The following is a 19289-nucleotide window of genomic DNA, read 5'->3' on the forward strand; positions in this document are numbered from 1 at the left end:
ATCCCCTTGCTGCAGGCCGCGTTGGGTGAGCTAGCCAAACAGTGCTGGAGAGCTCACCAGGGTAATGAGGATGCAGGAACGCTGACAGGCTGACCAACCTAGCTACCACCCCAGACCCCGAACCAGAGCTTAGCATTAGCTCACCTGCAACATCCACCTCATCAGTGAACTGTTGGGGCAAGAGAAGGAGGTGAACCTACAGATCCAAAACTGCAGGATCTCCACGACACAGGACAGTAGGATGTCCAAGAGGAGACCCACAGAGAGCCCATTATCGATAGTGTAGCAGAAGCCAAAGGCCTCAAACCAGACCAAGGACTCATAGCAATGAACACTTTCCAGTAAAGATGAATGGACTAACGGGTAAACTGTGTGACCCAACAGGCCACACTACAGCTTCCATGATGAGATTCTTCTCCTTTTTGTTTTGTTTTGGTTGGTGGGTTTTTTTTTTCTTAATTTTGTTTTGTTTTGGTGGGGATGTTGTAAGGACGGAGGATGGAAGTGAGAGGACAGGGAGATAAGTAGGTTTGTGATGCATAAAGTGAAATCCACAAAGAATCAATAAAAGCTAAAAGAATTTTTTTAAAGTAAATGTCTTGAATCCCTAACAGGTGCTCTAATGTTACCATCACTCAGAAACAGCTTCTTACTAAACTTAGTAGTACCTGGTGATAAGAGCATGGCTAGCCGGATAATAGTTTTGTGTCTTTATAGAATGTAATTACGGTAGCAAAAATTAAAACTATCATCAAAAGGTAGAGCTTAATATTGGTGGTAATGGTCTTGAATATTGAAAAGCATTTGACTAAATATTAAAAAAAAAGAAAGAAAGAAGTGCCTAGAGTATGAGCCCCATTTCTTGGGAGGGGACGTGACCCACCAGATGACTCCAGATGCGAGTTTGAAAACTTCAGCTTCAAGTCTCAAGCTTTCTCTTCTGGGTTGTGGGAAGGAAGGAAGGAGCTGAGGCAGAAGAAACTGGGAAACGCCCAGGGGAGGTAGCCTCTGCACTAGCAACTTTGGGATTATCATGGAAGCCGGCTCATGCCCCATTTCCACCTCTTCCCTTCTGCAGGAACACTCTCCACGCCTCTGGCCCCTTATTTATCTTAGTTGTGGTTTCTACGGGTGTCATAAAGACCAGGATCAAAAGCAGCTGGGGGTGGGGGGCTGAAAAGACTGATTTCAGTTTTCCACTTTCGGATCAGATCCATCACTGTGGGAAGTCGGGGCAGGAACAAAAGATAGGTATCTGGAAGCAGGGACTGGAGAAGAGGCCATGTTTACTGGCTTGCTCCTCCTAGCGTGTTTGGTTTGTTCTCTTACAAACCCTAGGACAACCTTCCAAGGAATGGTGTTGCCCAAAGTGGGCTAGGCCCACCCACATCACCAGCCATTCAAGAAAACGTCTCCACAGGATGGGAGACTATCTGATAGGGGCATTTCTTCATTGGAGGTTCCCTCTTCTCAGATGGCTCTATCTTGTCTCAAGGTGGCAAAAAATCTAACCAGCACACTATCCCATCCACGCTCCACTTAGCTACCTGCCAACTCAGATGCCCCCTGAACAGAGGAAAACAGGAAAACGGGGTGGCACTTACACATTCCCCACGGTCACAGTGATCCAAGTCTTCACTAGCAAACCTGTTGGTATCAAGAGCCCAACTTCATCACTGGGAGCCAGTAGGCACCACATCTTGTGAATGGCGAATGGGTATCATGTGCTTAGGGCAATGCCTGGTACCTGAAGGCTAGCTATACCCAGACCACTTGGTGGTGACAATAGCTCTAGGCATCAGACTTACCACACTGGGTGGGGCTGAGATGTTTGACGGCCCCATGAAGATTGCCTGCTGGAGATAAGCTTGATCTTTGGATCCTCCAGCTAGCAAGATGGCATTCTGTGTCCTACATAGAGGCTGATCGTTTGCTGGGTTGCTTCCGGCCTGCCCGAACTGGCCACTGATGATCCTAGCTGGGGTGGTTATTTGGGGCAATATGTATGGAGGATGGGCCAAGGATGGTTATTTGGGGCAATATGTATGAAGGATGGGCCAAATGAAAACATACATGTATTTCAGAGCTTTCTGGTTAGGTACCAAACTACCAGGGGTGGAGTGAGCAGTCACATGGTAGAAGACACTAGGTAAAAATGGACACAAATGTGGGAGTTTCCAGGCATTTGCAGTCTTCAGCTTGCACTTCCAAAGACCAGTAATCAAGTGAATCACTCTGCTAGGGGGTCCAGGTGGCCAGAGCAGTGTGGCAGGCTTACATTGGTGTCCTTGGTTTCACTCCTTCCCCAGCCCTCCATATCCTAGCCCAGCCCGCAGAATACCACTCACTCGTATTAGCAGGACAGAGGCAGAAAGAGAAGAGGGTGGCAGGAAAACAGAGAAAAGAAGATAGGGAAAGGAGTGAAATGGGAGGAGAGAGAGAGAGAGAGAGAGAGACAGAGAGAGACAGAGAGAGACAGAGAGAGACAGAGAGAGACAGAGACAGAGAGAGACAGAGACAGAGACAGAGACAGAGACAGAGAGACAGAGAGAAAACAAGGAACCAAGAAGGAGGAAGAGATGAAAGAGGAAGACAGAATGGGCGTGACCCTGCTGTGTCCACGACTCTCCAAGCCCTATGCAATGTGTTCTACATACACTTTCCATTTAGTTGTATTTGGATAGGAAAGAGTCTAGGCAAAGGAAATCTGAGTCTTAATTTAAAAGAAAAAAAGCTTGCACTTCATCTGGATAGGGCCCAAGAGTCAGACTGAGTAACTAAATCAATTTAGTCTATTCTAATGATACAAGCTAAATGCAAATGAACTCATTTGTTCTGGGGAGAACTGTGTAAGGAGATGGTTGCATGACCCAAGTCATTGCATTCTGAGGCTTTTGGGTCCAGCCTGCTCATATTGCTCCCTAGATTCAATGTCCTGAGCCTGCACCCTCACCCATGAGAGAGCCAGGGTGCCTTGTGCCATGTGCTAAGGGGACCTGGTGTAGGCTGAGGAAAAGCACCAGACGCTTGGCCTCAGTGTTGGAGTTCAGAGGAGTTGAAGGGATAGAAAACTGGACAGGGCACTCCACTCTCTTGCGAGGACCACTGCTCAACTCCAGTGTGTTGTCATGTGGAGAAGTGGCTGTGGTGTGGCCAAACCATGTAAGGGTGTCCAGCTTTCGACATTGTCATATAATCTCCTTTACAAGCGTTTGGGGATGCGTTAACAGTTATCCTGGGTTGCATGTGGCCCACACAGTGCAGGGGAGACAAGCCCATTTCACAGATCAGAGACCCGTGTTCGGACAATTCTGTTGGGTTGAGACAATGCAATTGCAGGGTCTGTCTTCCCACGGGTTTAATGGATGGAATGGTTCCGTTTCTTCCTTCTTTTACAAACAGAAGACTAATTCCTTGTCTACGCTCCTCTCTCTTTCAGGCCATTATGTTTATGTGGACACCTCTTTTGCAAAGCAAGGGGAGAAAGCCGTGCTGCTGAGCTCAGACTTGCAGGCGGAGGAATGGAACTGCCTTCGCCTGGTCTACCAGATAACCGCACCTCTGGGCCCCGTGTCAGAACCCAGTCAGCTGAACCTCTACATGAGATTTGAGGATGAAAGCTTTGATCGCTTGCTTTGGTCCACTAAGGAGCCATCCGACAGCTGGCTCATAGCCAGTCTGGATCTTCCAAACAGCTCCAAGAAATTCAAGGTAGGGGGGGCTGAGGAGGAAGATATGAGACTTACTTTATGTTCCATGAGGTCTTATGACAGTGGTTCTCAACTTTCTGAATTCTGAGACCCTTTAATACAGTTCCTCATGTTCCCAACCATAAATTTTTTTTGTTACTACTTCCTAACTAATTTGGCTATTGTTATGGATCCTAACATAAATATCTGATATGCAGGATATTTGATATGAGACCCTGTGAAATGGTTGTTTGACTCCCAAAGGGGTTGCGACCCACAGGTTAAGAACCATGTCTTATAATAAGTAAGTCAGTAAGGTTTGTTGTAGTGTAGAAAATTAATATAAATTAATATTTTTTTTCCTTAAAAGAGCATCTTCATGAACTTTCCCATCTATTTAAAACCTAAGATGGTTTTAGATGGTGCTTAACTTGACCTCCTCAGTGAAAACTGGCTTTCTGGAGTATTTTTGTTGCCAACAATTCTGCGTCATCCTTCTAAATTGTTTGTGGAATGTGTTGTGTTAGCTTCCTCATGGGTTAGTTGCTCCAAACTTTGAGCAAGACATTATCATAAAATGAGACATTAAAATACTTTGAAAAAGGAAAGTTATTTACCAGTCCTGTTTCCTTTCCCTTTCGGAGAGGCTAATTGTTCTGTCAGCTCTGAGAGGAAGGCAGAAGACATAATGGGTGGGTTGTGGAGTGGAGCAGGGAATGGAGCTGGAGGGTGCCACATATGACAGGACAGCGTGTGTCCCTGAGGACACAACAGAGCCACCAGGAGAACCCCAGTCCTAATGCGCTCCATCCCTAGGCTCAACCTTCTCCTGTGAAAGGCTTTAAACCAGAGCATCTCGGGCTAGCCCAGACTATTGGGAGTCTCTCTCCATCAGGTGGCCACTGAGGGAGGGAACATTGAGTCTGAGTTCCTATTTCACACCACCCTCCAATGGTTATCAGACTCCAAATCTACCCACATAGTTGCAAAATACTCTGCCAAAACCACAGGAGAAAAAGCTGTTTGAGAAATGGGACCAGAGGTGAACTCTAACATTCCTTGAAATCAACCACATGAATTGTCACGCTTTTGTCTGTTCTTTGTGTAAAATTCTCAATTTCTCGTCAAAGTAGAAATTATGGATTAACTTTTGAACCTTCCCATCTCATGTGGAGATTTCTGACAGATTGGGGCTCCCTGCCTTCTCATCCATAGATTCCTCCAACACCACCATCCCACTTTTTGCCCCTGTGTCATCTGCCCTCAGTTCTGTTCAGCACATCTCCAGGATCCACCAATGACGGCCTCCATGAACACAGGAGGATGTGGACGTTAAGATAGCATTGGAAGACATTGGACTCCCTGCATCTGTTGGACACTTTGTCCATGTCAAAGTCCTCAGTGTACATGTATGTGTTCATGTATGCACAGGAAGGAATGCAATAGTAAGAACCACATTCAACAGCCATGAATCACACTGAATGACAGCTTCTGACTAAGAACTGAAATATTAGACAGGAAACATGGTGTTCTGTTGCCTGATCCCCCTTCTCACCCATATGTTGTACAGATTTTGATAGAAGGTGTCCTGGGACAAGGAAACACAGCCAGCATTGCCCTCTTTGAAATCAAGATGACAGCTGGCTACTGTATCGGTGAGTGAGCTTCGTGATCACGGCAGCGGAATGCAAATCTCTCCCTACAATCCGCTGCCAGAAAACACTAAATCGATCTTAAAGGCCAAGTGTGTCATAGAGCATGCTGCAAAATGCCTAGTAGCTTCTGTTCTTTGCAAGAGTCACCTGCAGATGGCACATTGATCCTCGGTCTTCAGTGGAAAGGCTCATTAGCATTTGTTCTAACAGTCACTTTTACCGCCCTGCGATGCTCTCTAACCTCCCCTAGTTCTAATAAAAGCAATGGCTGGCTTGCTGTGAACTCTATTTCTGATGGCCTTTACCAGAAGAGCGGACATCCATCACATCACCTACTTTCCTGACACACTGCTACTGCTGTCTTAATCATCAGAACTGTCACTTGGATCCTACTTGGTGTGGGCAGGATTGATTGCCTGTGTGTGGCAGCTTTGAGAAGGCAGGAAAAGAGGAAGTTCCTGTCCCATAGGTGCTTGACAATTCCTCGTCTGCCACCGACCATAACCACCCAGTAAGCACTGCACGGAGAGGCTGGCGTCTGTGGAGGTACACATAGAAGGTTGTCTGGGGGTAGGGGGGATCTGGCAGGAGAAAGGATCTGAGCATACAGATACAAAGGCCAGAGTCAAGCAGTTGGTACCCATCATGGAGTTTCTTCCAGAGACTGGTCTCAGGACTGGGAGCCTGGGTTTACCTAATTATGAGGTTGGTAAGTGTTAGAGTTAGCTTGCAAGGGACAGGCATCCAGCTGTGGCTTTCCAATGATGTCACTGGTCTCCATGAGCTGGAGACAAGGAAAATACAGATGCATAGGAGCTAGTAAACTCCTAGAAGAGACTCTGACTTTACAGGGGGTACAGGAAGAGGACCTTAAACCAGGGGTGTGGTAAAAAGTGGGGGAGTAGCCTTGCAAAAGAAAAAAGTCGATAGGTCCGCTAGATGCCTCAGCATTATCTGTGTTTAGACTGAGGACTCGGTCAAAAGGGAGCGGACAGTCAAAGATGATCCTGTACAAGGAGCCTAGGCTGATGCTCTGTGGTATGGCTTCTCTGTTTTGGTCTCTAAATGAAACCTCTAAGGCAGAGCTTCCATCCAGGCTTCTTCTCCCTTGAGTAGTCTAGATGCTGCCCCTCCACACACTGAAGCAGTCAGACACAACTGGGGAGCATCACCTGCTGGCTTAGTCTCTCACTGCACCTCCCAACCCCCGCCAGCCCGGCTGTAGTCATCCACTGCAAAATGGAGTTGGTTCCTGTGAGGTCTAAGAAGAGGTGGATTTAAAGGTGGGCACTCAAGAAGTGTTCATTTCTTTCCCCCAGATGACTTGGTGGCTTCTGATTTATTTGAAACAAAAAGGACTCCACAGAAGTGCATCTTGCCATGCTGTCGTCTCTCCTTGCTCTGTGCCCACTTCTTCTCTTGGCTCCTTGTCTGTGCAATTGGGTTAATAATAGTACCTTTCTCGAGGAGCTAAGTTGAGGATTAAGTGAATTCATAGCAAAAGCTTAGACGAGTGCCTGGCATGCTGAGAAGGATTTTGCTTTTTATTACACTCTGTGGCAGCCCTTGGCGCTAGATGTTGAGCATCAGTTGGCAGAGACTGTAGTGGAAATTTGAAAAGAAATCTTGAGATTTGTCAGTGCTTGCTGACAACTGTACCAGCTAGGATCCTGGCGGGAAGGTGGGAGCTAGAAGGTGGGGGTGGGTTGTGGGGTGGAGGAGTGGGACGAGGTTCAACCTTGCCTCTAAATTTGAAGAAAGCCCATCAACATCAGGGAGACTACAAAGCTGTGCAGGGTAAAGTCACCTGCAGGCGCTGCCACTGTGACCAGAATCAGGACCAGCCATGGCTCATAAGCTGTTACCTCGCTTGCCAATTGGACAAGAGAGGAGGAATTACTAGCACCTTGAAACAGTGGCCGTGGAGTCAAAACTGCTTCTGGCTAGGCTGTTCACTCTGTAAAGGGGCCTAGCTCACCATGGCAACCTGGCAGTGATGGAGCTGACCACTAGCACTGATGTCTCCTTCCTTCCCCTCCCTTAGACGGGACCCAATGAGGAAGTGGATGGAGCAATAGAGAAGAGCAGGATGGCCATCAGCATCTTTTCATTGCAAGATTATGGTGTCCGTGACTGGATTAGGTTTATAAATTCCCTGTTCCCACTAAAAGAATTTGTTAATGGGGAACAATTTATAGCAAACATGTCAATGTCCTCAAAGGTTTTACTTATGTATTTCTCATCTCTAGGCAGGAGTTGCAGGAGGGCCCTGGGCCAGGTGTGTGCCTGTCCTATCTATTCTGACTAGATTCTAATTCATCAGGAAAGTGGGGAAATTTTAGCATCTTGGAAACATGAGTTCTGGGAATCTTGCTCACCATAAAGAGATGAAGGACTGGGCCAGCAGGTAATAGAAGGAGAGGTGCAGAAAATGCCTAGAGCTGAGGGAATAGCCCTAAAGTAGTACATAGTACATTAAAATAGACATAGTGGAGTTGGGAACATAGGTCAGTAGTAAAGTGTGTGCTTAACATGTGCTAGACCCTGGGTTTAGTCCCTGGAACCAAAACATTGACTAATTAATTTAATAGATGACAAAAAATTATCAACTTATATCATGCATGGGTGCTCTGGTTCTGTACCAAGAACTGCCCATCTCTACAGTCTGATAAGGTGGGCCTGTTGTTTCCAATTCACACATCAGGAAACAGACTCAGTCTTGCAAGTGGCTGCTTGGTCATTCCCAACTGCTTAGCCCCAAAATAACCACTCAGAAACTGTATTCATTAAATCACTGCTTGGCCCATTAGCTCTAACTTCTTATTGGCTAACTCTTACATCTTAATTTAACCCATTTCTATTAATCTGTATATCGCCACATGGCAGTGGCTTACCAGATAAAATTCTAACCAGAGTCTGTCTCAGGCAGAGGATCCATGGCTTCTCTGACTCTGCCCTTCTTTCTCCCAGCATTCAGCTTCATCTTCCTCACCTACCTAAGCTCTGTCCTATCAACAGGCCAAGGCAGTTTTTTTATTCATTAGTGCTAATCACAGCACACAGAGGAGAAACCCACATCAACTCAGAGAGATGGTGAGTCCCACAGCAAGACACGTGGCTAATAGGAGAAAGAACTATGGCTCAGAGGGGCAATGACGAAGCAACACATTGATTCATTACTGGATCTCTCTTCTTGAACACCATTGTTCAGAATTTCTGGTCCATGGGTCCCCATGGTTGAGGAAAAGGGCCCTCAGAATGACAAAGGGCAAATTCTGCAGAAAGTGTGTATAGTGGGAGGCTGCTTGTTTGTTTCCTAGTCACCCAGAACTGAAATAATAACAACACAGAAACTGTATTAATTAAAACACTGTTCTGCCTGTTAGCTTAGGCTTTTTATTAACTAACTCTTACATCTTAAATGAACCCATTTCTATTATTTTATATTTTACCATGAGGCTCGTGGTTTATCGGCAAGGTTCTAGCGCATCTGTCTGCTTTGGCAGCTACATGGCGTCTCCCTGACTCCGCTTTTTTTTTCTCTCTTTTATCTCTGCTTGGAATTCCCACCTTGCTCTATTCTGCACTGCAATAGGAGCAAAGCAGATTCTTTATTAACCAATGGCAATAAAACATATTCACAGCATACAAAAGGGAATCCCACATCAAGTATGGGTGTCCCCAGGTGTGGCTGCAGGTCCATGACATGTGTATCTATGCTTCTTCCTCCAGAATGTGACTTTGAAGAAAACCATCTCTGTGGCTTTGTGAACCGCTGGAATCCCAATGTGAACTGGTTTGTTGGAGGAGGAACTGTGAAGAACACCCATTCCGTCCTCCCACAGGATCACACATTCAGGAGCGAGCAGGGTGAGCAGGTCACAAATGCAGTCTTCTTCCCAGGATAAACCCTGCCTTCAGCTCCCACCTCCTGGCTTCTGTCAATAGAAGAAAGGGTGGGGAATCACATTGGGAGACCTAGTGGAAGAGGAAGGAAGGACAACCTGTGAGACAGGGAGAACTACAGACATAAGCTTTAGCTAAGGAAGTCATAAAAGGAGAGGTTTTAGCTCGTCTATAACTTTGTCCATGGATTGTTTCACTTCTTATCTATTGGCTGTATTCTTATTTCTAAAGACAAGGCTGGAAAAAAAATCCGATCTTCATTAAAAATAGATTGCAGGTTGGCAAGTCCTTAAGAATTTCCCAGGAGACCGTCAATGCTAATGATTATTCTGCTGAAGCGTGCAACAGGGCCCCCTGGTGGTCAAGTACACGGGCACTCTGCAAGTAAAACGCAGAGGTGAGGCTCTCAGAGAGGGAGAAGGAGAAAACCTCTGGAAGGGAAACTAGGGCAAGGTTTCTCCTCACCTGCAAAACATCCCAGTCCTCGACTCTATGGCCTTTTCTAAATATTGAGAAGATTCTTACTTTCCCTCCCCCGCTTTTCTTTTTCACTATTGACACATCCTAGTCAATTTCATATGATGACAGACTGCATGGACCCTTGCCAGGATACATAACTGTGGTCCCCTATTGTCTCTCACTGACTGCAGTTTCTTGACATCTAAATGTTTAAAAGCATGTCTTCGACTTTGCTCCCAGCGCGTCTGTCCTGCAAGCCACCTGGAATCTAACGTCTACACCTTGACGTCCATTGCTGTTCTCTTTGTTCACGCGCCCCCTCTTCCTCTGTACTGAGTCTCAGACTCAGTTTCCCACAAGGGCCAAGCAGAGAGATTAAGCGAGTAGTATGTGGCTAACTAAAAAGCTGAGACATACAGAGTAGATTGATTGTGTTGTAGCAGAATGTGAGCCCACGTCATAAGATCTTTTGATTTTTTTTTTCTTAAAATAATCAGGAAGAGGGGGATAGGTTTTTAAATTTCTCAAATATGTAAAAATTAGTGTGTATTTTCTAAACCAAAATAAAGAAAACTACTATATGAGCTGATGAAAGGTTAATTAGCCCCTGCTTTTCAGCCTCTATTTTACAGTCTTTTTTTTTTCCTTTTCAACATGTCCAGGCTACTTAGAACAAAATACTTCTCAGTAGACAGCTATGCACATAGGGCTTGTATGCTTGAGATAAACCCAACTTGCATTTAGCATTTTCATTCATCTGGTCTTGAATTGGGTACAATGAAGAAAATGGCAATGAAAACGACAAGCCACCAGGCTGCTTCTAAACTTCAAGGGATACTTGTCAAGAAAAAGAACCTTTCTCGCAGAAATGGACATCAAACAAGATCATATCTGCTGCATGTTGTCAGAATTATCCTCTTCCCTTACAAAAAGAAAGGCGATGAACATTTAGAGATAAAATAACACTGATAAGTATTCAGAATTAAAAGCAAAGTGGTAGATAGTTGGAGATAAAGCAACGCTTGTAAGTCATGCAAGTGAAGTAAACGGATTTGAAGGGGAGGTGTGGCTTTAGTGAGAGAGAAGAGAGGAGAGAAGCAATGATGCTGTGAATAGCTGCACCAACTGCAAGAAGTAAGGAGAGAGAGGTGGGGTGGGGTGAAAAAGCACCATGTGGGCAAATTCTAAAAGGCTTGAATGCGGGAGCAGATTTTGACTTCACTGACAGTGGGGAGCCAGCAAAGGTCTTTGAACAGAGGATGAGACAACATCACACAGTGGGTATAATAGCACCCTGAAGGTGATTGTCCTGCTAGGTGGAGGACGAGACCACAGAATAAGAGAATAAATTAATACTCCAGCAGCCCTTTAGATAGAATTCGAGTTAGTCACATGAGGGACTATGACACGGAAAACATTTTCACTTCCTAATTTTAAAAGAAAGGCTTAGCACTTTTGGTAATATCGGAAATTTGGAATTCTATGCCTAACCCAAACTTCAGCCCTAAAGACACACAATCCACTGTGGTCACAGAATCCATAGAAATGAGGGTTCTATGCAGCGTGAACGATGGCCAGCAGTAACAACGATGCCCATGAATCTGCCTGAGTATTGTAAAAGACGGGTTAACTTGAAACAGTAAGATGCCAGCACCTCTCAAAACCTTTGCTTAAATGAATAAAGCTGCTAACAATCTCTTGGGGTTTCATAAGAGAAAATCCAGGCGACTTTCTCATTACATATGTTGCCAGGCTAGGTTGGTGATGGCTCTTCTGTTAAATCTTATAAATCAAGTATAGAAATTGATAGAAAGTTGAAGCTATAATCACCGTGGGTCTCTATTTCACAGCTACACAGAGGTAGCCACTCAGAAAATTAGCTCCAAGATGGTGAGCATCATGATCTTCTGATGACATATTCACAGTGCCACTAACATACCCATTCGTGGTAAGAGCCAGCTGGCCAGCAGGAACGGGGATTTCTCAGGAGGAGTCAAACCAACCTCTGGACAAGTGTCAAACTGTTCCTATGTCTGTATTTCCCGAATGCGGACTCTCCTTAAAAGAGTGTGATCTACAAGGCTTCCTTCGTGGCCACAGACCATGTTGGCCATATTGGATCAGTGAGGGACAGAGAATGAGCTAGTCCAGGAGCCCCCAGCTTGTATTTAGTTCTCAGAGCACTGGGTTCCCTTGAGTAACCCCTCAGCTTCCCAGAGTCACCATTAACCTATTTGCAGGTGAGGTGAGGAATTTGCTTCCAGTGACCTTCAAGATGCTTTTGCATTGAATATTTTACTTTTCTCTCTTTGCCTGGTGCTACACATTAAAATCCCTGTTTTCAGCACTCATTGGGATCAGAGCTGTGTGGGAGCCTTCTGAATACATATAAGTGCATTGTATTTGACACCAGAAAAAAAAGGAAGGGAGGGTAAAAAGGACTGCAATACGGTCATCCTTGAAGGCCTGGCCTCTATGTTCTGCTGATGCTGAAGTCATCTCTGCTACTGCACTTGCCTCTGTCCTCTGTTCCCTCTGCCCGTCCCATTTCCTCCTTTCCATTTTCCAAGCCTGTCCACTTTCCTTGGACTATTTCCCAAAGGCAAGCAGCTCTGCCCGCTAGCATTGTTGGGTACCCCTCATATCAAGCATCAGACACTATGGCTGAAAGGGAAAAGTCTAGAGAAAGCTTACACCTCCCTTCCAGCAAACCACCAGCTGACCTGTAGGAGGAGACTTTTTCATTGGTCTCTCAAGTCACATAGTCACTCACCTGCTCGTTATATACATGTCATAGGCGACGCACACATGTGCATCTATATCAGGCATTCTTGCATGCTTTGGTGATGTGAAAAGTCACGAACTTTGAAGAGATCTTGTCTAAAAATGTTCTTTCCCAGAACAGTAGTTGGGGACATGTTGTCTTAGCTTCTTTCCTGTTGATGTGAAATACTCTGACAGAGTAACTTGAGAGACAAGGGGTTTATTTGGCCCCTAAGTCATCATCATTAATCCATTATCATAGGGGAAGTCACAGTGGCAGGAGCTTGAGGTGGTCAGTCTCAGCGTATCCACAGCAAAGAAGCAGAGAACGATGGGTCAATGTGACCTGCAGTGGGAGGGTCTTCCCACTGTAATTAAAATTATAAGATAAAGTCCCCCCCCCCACAGACCCACCCGAAGGCCCTTCTTCAAGATGATTCCAACATCTGTCAAGCTAACAGTTAACACCTGCGGTTTCAATTCCATTCCTCATCAACTTGATACCCAAACATCATTTTTAAGCCATAATCTTTCATCTTTTATCAGTGTAGGCTCAAGACTACATTATGCTATAACATGTGTTCCATCCAACTTTAAACAACCCTATACCTCTCAACAGTTCCAACACTGTCAAAACTGTCTATCTATGAGGCGCTATAAAAATTGAAAAAAGTTACATACTTCTAATATATAATGACACAGAGAAAACATTCCCATTCCAAAAGGGAAAACAAGGCATAACAAGAAATAATCAAATTAAAACAAGCCCAAAATCCATTAGGATGGCTCCACTCCTCCAACTCTGCCTCTGTAGCGGGTATAAACTCTCTCGTAGGTGGACCCCACTTCATGCATGAACTCCCAGAAAGTCATGCCTTACTCAGGATAGGGCATAAGAAGATGATTTCTGGAGATTCCAAAATATTTGTCTAAAGAGTTTGCTTGCAAGATGCAAAGACTTGCCCAGTGCGACTCTTGCAGAAAAATAAAACTACCAACACTCTAAAGAAAATAGAGATTGCCTCTCTTCCATTTGCCTTCTATTGGATATATTGATTTTCTCCACACTCTATCAATTTGGGTGGCCAAAGAAAGATTAAACGGTCCAGATGTCTGCCTGCAGCAGCAGAGTTTGCTCCCTGTGGACTCAGCTCATGTTCGTTCACATACTGGAAGCAGCTTAAGCCTTTGCTTTTGCTAAGAAGTGAAGACCCACGCAGCCGAGACCCCAGTGTGGAAGGACACATCTCCAGATTCTTTGCTGTAGGAAGGAACAGTGCATACAACATCTGCATTTGCACTGTTACCGGGGTTCCTTCCCAAACAGTGAGGGAGCTCTGACTTTTCAAATGAACATCGTCCCCAACTTCCTGTTGAAAGGTAGAAACAGATTCTGCACCAAGAATTGAGGTTTCTTTGTGATATGGGAGGGGATGTGGTTTTTATATTGTTTTCTTTTCTTCCCAGTTCTGATTCACCTCACTGGGGTTTCTTCTTCGTTAATATTTCATGAAGTGAAACAAAACCATCCATGAGGTAACTTGCTGACAGCTCGGATCAGCACTGTTTCCTACGCACCTTGGCAAAAAGAAGAGAATTGCTGGGAAAATAATGAGGAGATTTCATTATTTTCTTGAGGCTTGAGGTTTTTAAAACTAAGCTGCTCAGAGTGCCACTCTGCAAGGAGCTGGACAAAGTTTCAAAACTCAAAATAAGATTAGGATTGTTTTATTACTCCAAAGCCCACGAGAAGGCTGAATCAGCTTTCCATATGTCACGCCATTCTCCTCCCTTCGGTTTGGATGGGGCCCCGAGTGGCAGGACAGCACCTAAGCATTCTGTCTGCCTTACACAGCTTGGGCCGCGGCATCAGCACCCAGTGGCGATGTGGCTTTGTTTACTTCCTCAGCATTGCCTTCACACGAGCTCTGCTGGGTCTCCCTCTGCGGCTTCCTAACCATCTTCGCATAGCAACAGCCTCACTTCCAAGGATCAAGTCCAGCCAGGGCATAACTCCCATGTCTTGTGGATGCAGATTGTCCCTCAGGCTCTTCCACAGAGCAGCAGCAGGGAGAAGTTTGTGTTCTGTCTCTTTCTGTGCATTCACTTTTCCCTTCTTTGACTTTCCTCCACTCCCTGAACCAGGCTGGCTTTTGGGGATTGGGGAAGAAGTATAAGAGGGTTCAGAACATAAAAGAAGGGCAGTGGGCAAAACACTCTACCTGCCCGCTGCTGTTTAATCTTAGACCGATGCCCTTAAACTGCAGATGGTCAAAGACCACTTCTCCCATGGCCAATGAGATTTGTGTTCTACAGTTCCAGGAAAGGAATGATGCTATTTCTGGTTGACTATGTGAACCTCTTCCAGTTTTTAGGAGTAATGGGATCAGCCAGACCTTCTCAATGGGTATAACTATGCACACAGGCAGTCCTCTTGAGAGGATTTTTCTGAAGTGCTGTAGCCTGCTCAGGCTAAGGAAAAAATCAGAGCTCCATAAAACTCTGGAGAGACATCAGCAACAAAATTTGACCTCACAGCTATGGTCCCCACAGCTCTACAATCAGATTCTTGTCTTTTCCTACATCCGAGAGAAGCCAGGCACTTCTCTCTGTATTCGATAAACTTTTCGCTGATGAAGCTCTCTCTCAAACTCTGATCTGATCAGGGCTGGGGAGATGGCTCACTTGGTAAAGTGCTTGTCATCCAAGCATGAGGACCAGAATTCAGATCCCTGGAACCAAAGTAAGTGGGGAGGTTCACCTCTAGTTCCAGAACTCTGAAGGCAGATTTAAAGGATTAACCAGGCCAGCTACGTCACCAAACTCTGACTTCAGCTGAGAGACCCTGCTTCAAAGAACAAGGAGGAGGTTATTGAGGAAGACTCGTAAACATCAATGTTGTACTTTCACATGCACATGTACCCACATATATACAATCATACACCACACATACGCACACACACATACACACACACACTAAAAAGTTAAGAGCAACAACTCTGGTCCCCTTTGTGTCAAGGTCCAAGGCAATTGCAGAACCCAGAATTGTCTACCTGTGTGATGGTGGCTCAGACAGTCACTTCCCTCTTTCATTCCCTCCCTTAGCTGCTCCCTTGGATCAATGTAAAAAAAAGAGATAGAAAACACTGCAAGAAGAAAATATAATAATAACAGTTCCCTTTAAAAAAATTCTGTCTCTAGCCTTCTTAAAGATCTTTATTAGAGGGAAATATGGGACAAAGTTGGGAGAGTTGTGACAGGTATTGCCACTTGCTATATTAACAGTCCATCTCTGCACTCTTTAAAATACAGAGTCTTAGCTCTGTGTGGTGACACACATCTGTAACCCCACAGTTGGAAGGAAGAGACAGAAAGACTAAGAAGTCAAGGTCAGCATGACCTACATAGCAAGACCTTGCTTGAAGAAAAGAAGAAAGGAGAAAGGGAGGAAAAAAGGGAAGGAGGGAGGGAGGACAAGGTAATAGAGAAATACACTTATTGCCCATGTTCTTGGCCTTGCAATCTAAGCAGAGTAGAAGTCTGTCAGACAATAGAAGCCGTCTGTCAAACAGCGACATCTGTAACTGTAAGAACATACCTTGGGGGAAACAGCCTAAAAGTGGGAAAGATTTATTTCAGCTCAGGATTTCAGAGGTTTTAGTCTTCAGGTCCGTTGGTCCTATTGCTTTGGGCCTGAGACAAAGCAAAGCACCACAGTGGTTTGAACATGGACAGAGGCTACCCTCTTTGTGTCCGGAAGTGTAGAGAGCAAAAGGGACCAAAGACAGGCACACATCTAGTGACCTTTTGGTTCCAGCTTGGCCCCACCTCCTAGTTTTAATCTCCCTCTAAGGCTGTCAGATTATGAATCCATTAATCAATTAATCCACTGATTAGGGCAGAGCCCTCAAGATCTACTAGCTCCCCAAAGCTCCACTTTAGAACACTGCACTGGGCACCAAGGCTTCACATCCAAGTTCTATTGACATTCATGTACATTTCTTTCATCTTTAAATGCTGTATGAAAAGATGGGAGTCTGGCTCTATTAAAGACCTGCTCCAACCCTTGAACTAAGGGTTCCTAACTACAGCTACCAGAATGCAATGGAGGAAAGCAGGCGGGGGTGACTTGCTGTCTTCAAGTGTTGTCTAGTCATCATGGCAGCAGCCCTTCGTGTGTTTCCATCTGGAACATATTTCCTCAGGCCAAGTTGTACCAGAAGGCAGCTTGCCTGGGTAGTTAGCACGATAGAAACAGAAAAAGCAACTAGAACCAAAAAAAAAAAAATGTGGCCAAAGGGAGACGGCTCCTAGCTGAGTTCCAGGCTGCCATTGGCATCACGGTTAAGCTGTGGGCAATCTTTAGAGAAATTTTGGGTAGCCAGGTTGTTTGAAGATACATGCTTGGGAGTTGTCCTCTGAATTCTTTTCCTACAGGTAAATGGACAGCAGTAAGGAGCTGCCAAGGTTACCTGGAAAGTTTCACTCACACAGAGAGCTACTGTAAGGAAGAAGGGAGGCTCTCTTCAGAAGCAACCGTGTAGACTACATTCAGATGTTACTCAGGAGGTCTACGCTACGTTACTCAGTTGGCATTGCCACAGATTGCTACCTTTCTAGTGAATTTGACAGTGTTTTACCCTGCGTAAGGTTTTAAAGTATAACTAAGCATTGGGTAGTAATAGACTGACTTCCTGAGTGTGGCAAAGCAGTACAACCTGCGGAGGAGTACCAACGAACATCCTGATTCTTAGTCTTGTGGGGAACCCCTTGTTTCTACTTCCACTTTAATTTTTAGTTAAATTGTTTTTTCTGCTTTGTTGGTTTGTTTTGAGAAAGCATTTCTCATGGTATGCTATATAGCTAGGCTAGTCTCAAATGTGTGATCTTCCTGTCTGGGACTCCATGGAGTTCAGATATGTACCATGTCTGGCTTAAAGTTTTAACTTTGCGCCTGAAGGCTCTGCAATGATTTGGCTGATTATAAAATCCTATTAACTTAGAATACACCTGTAGTCGTCTCATATCTAAGTTCCCTCGTACCCAGATCCTAATGATATGACAAAAATCACCTTTCCCCAAGGGACTAGAAACTCCACAACCCTGAGCCACATAGGATTGATCTGAGCTGGGTAGGAAAACTCCGGTAAGGCCAGGTGCTAGACACAGTTTCTTAGAATGCCAAGCTACCTTCTTCCTTCCTGTGGACAGAAGCACAATGACCACCCCCTATCTTCCACCAATCCCCAGCTGTTCCTCCACAGAGCATATGTCTCCAGAGATGCCCTCAGCCAGGGCTTCGACATTCCATCAGCCTGGATCAGACATCTGAAGAGTGGTTTCTGATTCATCCTGGCCCCTTTAAATCAGATGATAAACTTGTGGTAGCTGTCTTCTTCTTCCTACTCCCATCCCCATCAGAAACATCGTGTTACTCAGGTTGTCTGTAAGTAGTACCCACCTGTGTCAACAAAGGATCGCGAGAGGTGAAAAGAAGGGCAGCTGACGGTGGTCTAGGGTAGCGGTTCTATGTGAGACGTGGTGTCATCAATCCTGCTAGCATTCTTAGTAACCTCTCCGAGTCATTTTGAGCAAGTCACATTCAGTTATCCGGGTGCTCTTTGGACCAGAACTGTGACTGTGGTTTGCTTGGCTCAGCACCGTAAGCATGAGCTGTTGAGGAGGCATTTCAGCCACTAACGCAGGGGTGAAAACAGTGTCCCCACAGCAGGTGAGCAACTGTCCTTGACCATCTGGTGGCTATCGGCTGAAAAGATGTGTTTGTAATGGGACTGTGGCTAAGCAGTTTTCCCAGCTCAGCGCAATAATAACACAATCCCGGAATGGAACAGGTGGTTGTTTCCAGTGATCTGTTAGGGACTCTCTAGACTCTTTGGAGATAGATCATCTCACCTTGGGCAGAATGGCTTCCCTCTTCCTGTGGCAGTTTGAGCTCCATTAGAAACAGACACCAAGCTAGAACTGGGGCATATGCTTATGAAGAACCAAGGCAGAAACAGTCTGTGTAGCTCATTCGTACAGCGGGTGCATGCATCTAGGAGCCAGCGCAGTTTTAAGGTTCTATGTGCATGCTTTAACTTTGCTTGTCTTAAAGGTGAAATGAATAACAAAACAAAGATAACAAGTCTAGCCTAGATGACTCCATCTTTCTACCAACGCAGTCATATACTAGGAATTTTCATACTGTACAAGATGCAAGAGTACCTAGTGGCAACAAATATGATAATGTCTCCCTGAGTGAAAAAGACCTTCATTATAAGATGCAGATCCAGAGACAGAGGAGAGACCAGGCCTCCAGCAGAATAGGCCGGCTGTAGTGTCCCTGGTTGCTCTGGCATCCAGGAAGCATTGTACATTGGGTAGGAACACTGTCATAAATCCACAGATAGGGCAACTGAGACGGACAAGCCATAGGTCAAAAGAGCTTCTTTATTAACCAATGGTAATAAAACATATTCACAGAATACATAGAGAAATTCCACGCCAAGGTTATAAATCCTTTGGGATGTGATGCCCTGCAGGTTTATAACATGCTCCTGCCTGTGGTCCACTTTCTGTTTACTCTTTTATTAGTATGTTAGAAAGTAAGACGTCCTAACCACCTGCTCCCACCAACATGGGGCCATCAACGGCATGCTTTTATTCTAGATTGCCTTTCTTGTTATGATAAACACCATGACCAAAGTTGCTTGGGGGAAAAAGGGTTTATTTCATCTTACAGCTCCAAGGTCACTGTCTATCACTGAGGGAATTTAAGGTGCTGTGGAACGTCCTTTCGTATAAGTGTTGCTTTTAT

General features: G+C 45.1%; 1 protein-coding gene across 1 annotated transcript in view; it reads left to right on the plus strand.

Moving 5' to 3' along the window:
- Mamdc2 (MAM domain containing 2) overlaps positions 1 to 19289 on the plus strand; it is a 146641-nt gene that overhangs the window by 65646 nt on the left and 61706 nt on the right. Inside the window, exons 3-5 of the mRNA XM_087908031.1 lie at positions 3440 to 3711; positions 5260 to 5344; positions 9077 to 9214. Coding sequence (XP_087764157.1) covers positions 3440 to 3711; positions 5260 to 5344; positions 9077 to 9214 — 495 coding nt within the window. The remainder of the gene's footprint in view (positions 1 to 3439; positions 3712 to 5259; positions 5345 to 9076; positions 9215 to 19289) is intronic.

The sequence above is a fragment of the Myodes glareolus genome, chromosome 7 (genome assembly GCF_982192425.1).
Source record: "Myodes glareolus chromosome 7, mMyoGla1.1, whole genome shotgun sequence".
Taxonomy (NCBI): Eukaryota; Metazoa; Chordata; class Mammalia; order Rodentia; family Cricetidae; genus Myodes; species Myodes glareolus.